This window comes from Alligator sinensis, unplaced genomic scaffold (genome assembly GCF_000455745.1).
Source record: "Alligator sinensis unplaced genomic scaffold, ASM45574v1 scaffold471_2, whole genome shotgun sequence".
Classification (NCBI taxonomy): domain Eukaryota; kingdom Metazoa; phylum Chordata; order Crocodylia; family Alligatoridae; genus Alligator; species Alligator sinensis.
The window spans coordinates 220,935-230,692 of NW_005842143.1; the positions used below are offsets into that span (position 1 = coordinate 220,935).

Genomic DNA, 9,758 nt, shown 5'->3' on the forward strand with positions numbered 1-9,758 from the left:
CTTCGATACGGTATCCCACCCCATACTGGTGAGCAAATTAAGAGGCTGTGACTTGGATGATTACACAGTCTGGTGGGTGGCAAATTGGCTAAAGGGTCGTACCCAGAGAGTCATAGTGGATGGGTCGGTATCGACCTGGAAGGGTGTGGGCAGTGGGGTCCCGCAGGGCTCGGTCCTTGGACCGATACTCTTCAATGTCTTCATCAGCGACTTGGATGAGGGAGTGAAGTGTACTCTGTCCAAGTTTGTGGATGACACAAAACTATTGAGAGAAGTGGACATGCCGGAGGGCAGGGAGCAGACCTGGACAGGTTGGACATTTGGGCGGAAAACAACAGAATGCAATTCAACAAGGAGAAATGCAAAGTGCTGCACCTAGAGAGGAAAAATGTCCAGCATACCTACTGCCTAGGAAATGACCTGATTGGAGGCACAGAAGCAGAAAGGGATCTTGGAGTCCTAGTGGACTCCAAGATGAACATGAGTTGTCAGTGTGACGAAGTCATCAGAAAAGCTAATGGCACTTTATCGTGCATCAGCAGGTGCATGACGAATAGATCCAAAGAGGGGATACTTCCCCTCTATCGGGCGCTGGTCAGACCACAGGTGGAGTACTGCGTGCAATTTTGGGCGCCGCACTTCAAGAGGGATGTGGATAACCTAGAGAGGGTCCAGAGAAGGGCCACTAGTATGGTTAAGGACTTGCAGGCCAAGTCCTATGAGGAGAGACTAGGGCACCTGGACCTCTTCAGCCTCCGCAGGAGAAGGTTGAGAGGCGACCTTGTGGCTGCCTATAAATTCATCATGGGGCACAGAAGGGAATTGGTGAGGCTTTACTCACCAAGGTGTCCCTGGGGGTTACAAGAAATAATGGCCATAAGCTAGCAGAGAGCAGATTTAGACTGGACATTAGGAAGAACTTCTTCACAGTTAGAGTAGCCAAGGTCTGGAACGGGCTCCCAAGGGAGGTGATGCTCTCCCCTACCCTGGGGGTCTTCAAGAGGAGGTTAGATAGGCATCTAGCTGGGGTCATCTAAACCCAGCACTCTTCCCTGCCTATGCAGGGGGTCGGACTCGATGATCTATTGAGGTCCCTTCCAACCCTAACATCTATGAATCTATGAAAGAGAGTGACAGGCTACAACTAGAACTCGACATGTTACAGAGGTGGGCGGATGAGAATAGGATGGGTTTCAATATGGACAAATGCAAGGTGTTGCACCTGGGGAGGAAGAACCAGCAGCGTATCTACAGGCTGGGGAACTCCCTTCTCATCAACAGAGGCAGAGAAGGATCTTGCAATCACTACTGATTCCAAGATGAACATGGGCCGCCAATGTGGGGACACGGTCAGGAAGGCTAACTGTACTTTGTCATGCATCCACAGATGCATCACGAGCAGGTCCAAGGAAGTGATTCTCCCCCTCTATGTGACATTGGTCAGGCCTCAGTTGGAGTACTGCGTCCAGTTCTGGGCGCTGCAGTTCAGGAGGGATGTGGACAGCATCGAGAGGGTCCAGAGAAGGGCCACTTGCATGATTAGGGGGCATCAGGGCAGGCCCTACGACGAGAGGCTACGGGACCTGAACCTGTTCAGCATCCACAAAAGAAGGATGAGAGGGGATCTGGTGGCCGCCTATAAACTTGCCAAGGGGGACCAGCAGGCAATGGGAGAGTCCCCAAGCACTACCGGGCGTAACGAGGAACAATGGCCATAAGTTGACTGAGAGTAGATTCAGGCTAGAGATCAGGAGGCATTACTTGACAGTCAGGGCGGCTAGGATCTGGAACCAACTTCCAAGGGAAGTGGTGCTCACCCCTACCCTGGGGGTCTTCAAAAGGAGGCTAGACAGCCACCTAGCTGGGATCATTTTACCCCAACATCCTTTCCTGCCCATGGCAGGGGGTCAGACTAGATGATCTGCTTAGGTTCCTTCCGATCCTACCAACTATGAAACTATGAAATTAAGAAGCACAGAGTTACTCTATATTACAATACCAATTCTATAAAATTAGGCAGCCAACAAATTTTCAAGTTACAGAATGAAGTCTGGCGGAAGTACACAACACCACTTACCTGCTCTATTAGTATACTAGAAACTAAGCAAAGAATGCCTGAGAGAGCAACTTCAACAGACTGTAAGAAAAAACATGTTAAGTCTACATAGTTTAACACTGGCATCAAACATATAGTTTGTGGAGCCCCATCATCTGGCACCCAGTGCTGCCTCTGGGTCAGAGCAGACGCACACAGGGCACACCATGGGGCAAGTCTACAGGCTGGATCAGACCCCCTTCCTTCTTCCCCAGCATACAGGATCTGGCAGCTGCTCCAGCTAGCCTAGGACCCACTCTGTGTCATGAAGATCCCAGAGCAGCCACAACAGATATTGTATGTGGTGTAGTCCAGCTGGGGGTACGTAGTGCAGATCCCATGGGGCCAGATTGGGCGCTATGCTACAAGTGGTGCCCACCCCAGTTAGACTATGCCACACGTGGTGCCTGCTTTAGGATGCACGCTGCACTTGACCTGGCAGCTCTGGGATTGTGCCACATGGTGCCTGCTCCAGCCAGTCTGGGACGCATGCTGTATGCGTGGTGGTAGTGCTGTCCAGCTGGGGTGGGCATGAGGTATAGCACTGCACCCCCTCTGGCCAGTCTGGGATCTGTGTTACACACCTGTAGTCTGTAGACTGCCCCGCACACAGCACCTGTTCTAGACACACCAGGATCCATGCTGGCTAGAGAGGCTGTCAGATCTGATATGCTGGGGGACAGGGAAGGGGAGGAAGTCCATGGCCCTGATCCAGCCCATGGACTGGCCCCTTTCCACTCACTTGGCCTGCAGGACTGGATGAGTTTAACACTCCTGGCTTAGAACATTGTGTTCTATCCTGTCAGTTTACAATCATAGTGAGTCACCTTTGGACTGGCCCAAAAAGACCAAGAAATAGACTTGAAAGACAGATTCCTTAAACTGACTTTTTGCTCTCAACAGAAAGTCTACGAATACACATAATTTGACCTGTAACTCACTCGCCTCTTTTAAAAAAAAAAAAAAAAAGTACCATTATTGAAATTCATGGAGAAAAAAAATATTCCTTGATCACCAAGTGAAACTTTGGGCTGGCAGGGAGCATTCTGCTCAACAGGGGAAGAATGGAATGTGAGTTAGACAAAAGTTTAGCATCCTTATATTCAACTGCCATAGGCAGTTGAATTGGACAATTGAGAGGGGGAAAGAAGGAAGGAATTTTAATACAACTGGATAGGCAGAAATGAATATTAAATATATCCTTTCAAATATCTTTTACCTTTCCAGTTAAAAAGGTTAAGAAAGTGCCCATTATATGATAGAATGAGTGTATATATTCTCTGTTTCTCAAGTCTTCACAAGAGGACAAAAAAATAGGCACTATGTTTTCCAATATGCACGTCACCTTTATGAGTGACTAAAAGAAATTAAATGGAGAGACATTCACTTCATTTCTTATGCCAAGATGAGACAGCTTCCTGTTTTTAGTGTGTGACAACAATGGGAAATGAACTCAGCTTCTTCCAGGAAGAGATTTGCCCTCTCAACAGAAGAGAAGGTACTTCCTAACTTTAGTTTGAAAGGCTCCTCAGATAAGGTGCGGAGATTAGGGTCAGAAAGAGACATGAAAATTGAAGCTATTTGTTCTAAACTTAAACATTTGACTTGGTTGCCAGACCAGCAAAAACTGGTGCAGGGATAAAGCTCCAAAGACACAAGCATCTCAAAGAAAAATGAAACAGTTACTCAATTAAATGCAACGAGAGTGAATTTAAGGACAGACTGAGCTTTACCTAAGTTAATACTTTCAAACTGTTGCCCATACAGTTTTGGCAGAAGCTCTTAAACTGGGAAGCATTATTCTACTACTAATGGAAATATCTACACAGTTTGGTAACTAAATATTGGGGAGAACTACAAGGAATGTTCTCCCACTCACTTTCCCAGATTTTTAAAGCAAAAAGACTATCTTTCAGCTCAGACAGACAATTGAGTTTGAAGACAAGTAAGTAGGGGGTCAACTTGCACTGAAGGTAATTGGTGTGGTCTTCCAGTCTTCCATTACAAATAGTCCCACCACATTGCCACCAAGGTCTCCAGTTGGATGCAGTTTACAGTCATACCCAGGACCTAAATTTGTCTGAGTAGCTGCTTATAAAATGCCTGACTTAGGCCACAGCATCTTAGCAAGGTTTAAGAGTCAGTCACTTACAGGAACAGTATCTCCTTAATAGTTGGCAATACACTGCCTAACCTTTCTCCAGGGCAAAAGATCCTAATCCCTAAAGTCACCATCCACATCACCCAAGAAAAGATTAAAAAAAAAAAAAAAGAGCATATTGCTGGACAGGTAAAAACTATTCCTTTCTTGGCTCAACAGGAAAAAAAGACAACTTGTTCCACGTGGTTCTTGGATTGGAGTCTGGACACATTTTCTAGTGCTATAAAGTTTGGCAAAAGCAAACAGGGCTGTGCCCAAGTTACTAAGTTAGGTAAGGGTGATTTGGGCAGTCTTCACTGCCTGATCAGCCCCTGCCACTGTTGCAGCTCTGTGACAACAGTGACAGGGCTGTATAATAGTAGTCTAGAGTGGCAAGGGCTGATTGGCAGTAGATCCCCACTCCCAATCAGCCCCTGATGTCTCCATTTGCAGGAGGGCCCCTTGTCCACGGCTCCCTACAAGCTTTAGAGGGCTCTGGGTGCTGCCCCTTTAAAGTTCTCAGTGCTTTAATGAGCTGCTGGCATTCAGCCCCTGCTGCCATGACTGCTTCCAAATATGTTCCTTTACTCTTGTCACCTGGCATCAAGGGTGACATGGACCCCTGTGAGCTTCTGACAGGGGGGGGGGGGGGGGGGGGGGGGGAGGGAGGAGGAGGAGAGAGAGAGAGAGACACCCCCTGATCAGCCCCTGCCACTGCTGTTTGCAGGCAGTCCTGTCACCCTTACTGCCTAGCAACAAGGATGACCGGGCTGCCTGCAAGCAAATCCCTGCAGGGTTCCCTGCCAGCTGGCTGCTGGGCAGTCTGTCAGGGAGCTAGCTACTCTCCCTCCATCTCTCTTGGGAGAAGGAGCACTGAGGGACACTGAGGGACAGGAATACTTGTTCATGTGTTAAAATCGGTCATAAAAACCTTCCTGAGACAAAGATGCTGTTACTTTAAGTGGCCACAGGCTATTTGCTATGCTAAAACAGCAGATAAAACGTTATAAAAGTAACATTTGTCAAAGCCCATAATGTTAACCACTGCATACTTTCCACCTGGAAAAGACAAAGGGTCACAGATCATTGCAAACTTATAAACAGATGGTATTGTTCTTGGATAAAGGCAAATAGAAAGCACAAGAGGGACCTGCAGTTGTTTTTACCAATAACACATACCCCTGATTTTTTTTAATGTGATCATCTGATAGACCCCTACAAGGAGGACTAACTTGACTCGAGGAAAGTACAGATGTCACTCTATAGGAAGTTATCCTGGACCAAGAGGTGATACAAGCCCCTATCAATTGTCCAGACATGACAGCAGCATATAAAATATTAAAAGCATTGAGGTGCTGAAAGAATCAGTCCCCAGAAGAAACTTTTGTATAAAGCTTCAGTTGCCTCCCCCAAATGAACAGAAGCAATGTCAGAGAACTGTTTAAAGCTTTGCCTACTGGGAAGGTCAGAATGAGATGCCACTGGAACCACTAAGTGCCCTTATTTACTAAAATTTACAGAGACATTACAAAAATGTGAATATATTATTATTTTCCATTTTTGCTCAACTAGAGTATTAAAAAAATCTTACAGGATTAACGAAAGAAAAATGGAAATGTTCTAGTTTGAGGCACTCTCTGATAATTCAAAAGCCCAGTTAGGAGGGAAACTTCACCTTTCAAAATGCAGTGTTATAGTCTGTGCTCGCTCTCTCCCTTTTAAAGATACCATCTATACAGGAGTCACACTTTTTGTATTATTAGTCTTCACTTTTTAGGTACCGTGGACTAGGTCTTCAAATTAAAAGCAAAAAAAATTAGCAGTGAAACAGAGTAAGACAAACAGACTATGGTACCACAGTATGTGACCAACATGGACAACAGTAAAGCCACCAGTAAAATACCAGCTAAGCCTCAATTATGAGTTCTTAGACTATCAGAAGTTGGCCAATTCAATTAAATGACATCCCAAGACTTAAGTTCAGCGGTCAGGAGAGTTTCTCCTATCATAATCACTGAACTTCAAAGATGTCTTAAAAACAGCAGAAACAGGACTCCTCTTTTCAGAAATCAAATTCAAGCCGTTTCATAGACATGTGCAGGAAAAACCTTAAGGCTGCCCTGCTTTAGAAGATAAACAGACCTAATAAAGTTGCTCTATTTTGGGTGTTGAGCTGTGACATGATCCAACTGCAAGCTAACTAAAACAAAGAAGAAAGAAATTCAGTCAGACAACCATTTGTATATATTTTTAGTTCTGGCAATACCCACTGCAGCTGATTCTAAGAAAAGCAGTTTGGTTGACTTTAAGCCATTAGATCGTGTCAAGTAAAAAAAAGATAACTCTCCACAAAAATGACACTCCTCTACACCTCCCACTCAAGAAAAGAAAAAAAAAAAAAAAAGAATCAAACTACTCTTGGACTTTACCCAGTTTGTGGAGGGGGAAAAAAAAGGAGTGTGATGGATGCACAAGGGGAAAACTAGCAATATGATGGGATCAAACTGAAATTAAAATGTCAGATGAAGCAAGTTAGGTCAAATGTGGACTCATTCTATGTAAAACTTGGTATGAGGTAAATTAGATACCAAAGTTTGCTTGCTGAGCTGAAAGTTACTTTTTCAGTACCTTGGATTAGGTGGAAAAGTAACCTTTCCTCGTTTAAAACTTACTCAAACTCATTGAATGTTAGCAATTCAAAAGGAGTTCTCATCAGCACCATATTAATACAGGCAGTCCTCAACTTACAACATTGAGTTGCAACATTTCGCACTCACAATATTTATAAACTGACACCTTGTTTCAACTTTATGACATCAGTTTCGACTTTACAACACTTGATCCTATGCGAGGCCAAGCCAGCGAGCAAGTTCGCCGCATCACTCATCTCCCTGGAGAACATCTGTACAAACTTCTTTGGACACCTTCTTTAAGAAAGCAGACAGGACTCCAGAAAAATCTGCAGCCAAGACTACTGGGAAGACACCAGCCAAGAACCCTTCAAAAAGTCCAACCAAGAGCCTTTCAGTCCAGCAAAGTCACCTCAAAGAAGTCTTTCCAAATCAGTATGATTGCTATTTACAATATAAATACATTAAGGTAACTATATTACTCATCTATAATTGATCGAGTACAAAATTCTGGGGTATTTTTAGTGAAAATAGAGTATTGGGCCTTGGTTCAGGAACCAATCCCCCATTTATAATATTGTTTCTTATGAGACTATTAGTTCCGAGTTACAATGTTTTGACTTAAGACATGGACTGCCTGTATTACACAAGACATGGCAATTTTTGATAGGAGAGAGGATGTTTCATTTAAGGTGGGACTCTACAACAGAATTGCAATGCAATTCTTGTTGAACCCATTTTCAAAAAAAAAAAAAAAAAAAAAAATGGTGCTGGAATAATGCTGGGAATTTCAAAATCACTAGCTTTATTAAAACATGCAGTAAGCTAGGTAACAAAAATGTTAAAATATCTACAGTTAGAATTATGAAAAGCAGCTTAAGTTCAGTGCCTTTTTCAAATTAATCATAACTCCTCCTATGTCATTCCCCAGGCTAGCCACTGAATTTCATCTTTCTAAAGGAGGGCCCAGCAACCTTTTGACCCTGCAGCCACCCTTTGTGACCCAGCCTCCACCATGGACCACAAATCTCTCCCCCTCTGCTCCCCCACCCCACAAACACCCAGCTGCCTACACTTACCCTTGCCACTAATCTTCACTCCCTCCGTAGAGAGGGTAAGTGTAGGTACAGTGGAGCAGCAGGTTCCACAGCAGAGGGAAACAGTGCAGAGGAGATGGGCAGGACAACCCAGTGCTGTGCCACCAATCTCCGGTGCCAGATTGGACCCCTATGGAATGCATCTGGCCCCTTGTTCTAAATATAAACTTGATATACAAGGTACAGTTCACAGAATTAAAAAAAAGAAAAAGAAAACATTAGAAGCCTTATCTCATTAGGAACATTATGCCACTTCCATAGCAAAGTGCTTCCATTGAAAGCGTAAAATGCTGCCAAAAGATAACTGTTTGGCTTTTAACAGGAATGGTTGCATATACTGAAAAGGATAGGATTTTATCATTTTTAGATGGATTTCTCCCCTTTCCTCATCCTTATGCATTAAACAACTGATCAAGTGCACTGTGGGAGCTTATCTGTTCTGAAGGATAGAACATAAGCAACAACTAGAAGCAGCATACTAAATTTAGCAAGTGACCATGCTACTAGAAGGACCTACTTGCATTCAGCATAAAGGCAAAGATGCAAGGCAAAATATTCATACAGAAAACATGATGTATTCCACACTCACCTGTGTGTAGAACCCACTAGCTGCCTCTAGGAACAAAGAAAGGTTTGCCTGAACTTCACTCCGGTTTGGATTTGCTCGGTTTTTTGCCTGACCCTGTAGTGTTGTGATCTGATTCTTAAAGGCATGATTCCAGCTGTGAACAAAGCACAGTTTTATTTGTTCCAACAGTGACTCACAGGCAGAAGCAAGTCCTGTACACAATGGGAAAGAACTGTTTAATTACAGTGCACTAGGCACAGAAGCCACAGTGCTCTACTTAAACTCTAGTGCCTTACTTGTTCTGCCTATTGTTAAAATGGAACATGTGGTAGAAACAAGTCAAATACATGTAGACGTGCATCCTTTTCCAACATTTGTCAGCTGTTGCAACCCTTCCACCCAAATATTGAAGGGCAAAACCTAGGTGGAGAGAATGAAGCCCGGCATGACTTTTCTGTGGATCCTAAAAGAAGGTTGTGCTGAATGCCTCAAGTAAGATAAGACACCTAGGTACACTATCCCTAATCTCTGGTAGAGAATCTTTGCCCTTAAGGGAGTAGGATGTATTGATAAGTCTGGTGCTCCTTTATTACCACTCTCCTAGATGCCAAGGATGGTGGTGTTAGTGGTACTTCTTTTCTGTCCTACCTTTCCTTGATGGTAAGAGGTGAAAATCAGTCTCCTCCCCCTCTCCCTTCAAACTCACAACTGATGGGAACACAGTAACACCATCCTTGCCCACACTGCAGGAGAATCTTGGTCAGTGAGGCTTGCCTCTGCTGCAGGCAGAGTGCTAGTAACAGGACTGCTTTTAGGTTACGAATAAGTATCCTGCTCATGTGCTTCAGAGGGAGGAGAGTATGTTGAACTCTCAGACATAAGCAGCATTGTCCATTTGTAATTGAAAGCTGACATTAGTGAGCAGGAAACAGTGTTTAAGACTGGCTCAAATCTACTATTTTGAGCTTTCTCTTCATACAGTGTTCTCAACTGGAGCTAGATCTCACACACTGAGCTCGGGGGGAGCTACCTTTTAATTTTTGAGGCTAAATGCCCAAAGCCTTTTCCACGACAAAAGCAGATGCCAGAGCCTACCACAGAGCAGCTCCAGAGGGAAAAATTGATTGTTCACTTGTCTGACTAAAACACCAGACTTGCAGGTTAAACGGTCAAACATTTTTGGGGGGAATCTCACTAAGAAATATATTAGAAAGTCTTTGCAACAAGT

At 44.2% G+C, this 9,758-nt stretch overlaps 1 protein-coding gene across 1 annotated transcript in view; it reads right to left on the reverse strand.

Annotated features, from left to right (window-relative positions):
• The window catches only part of SMG7 (SMG7, nonsense mediated mRNA decay factor), an 83,800-nt gene that overhangs the window by 43,763 nt on the left and 30,279 nt on the right, over window positions 1-9,758 (reverse strand). The window contains 1 exon segment of the mRNA XM_025206158.1: window positions 8,552-8,684. Coding sequence (XP_025061943.1) covers window positions 8,552-8,684 — 133 coding nt within the window.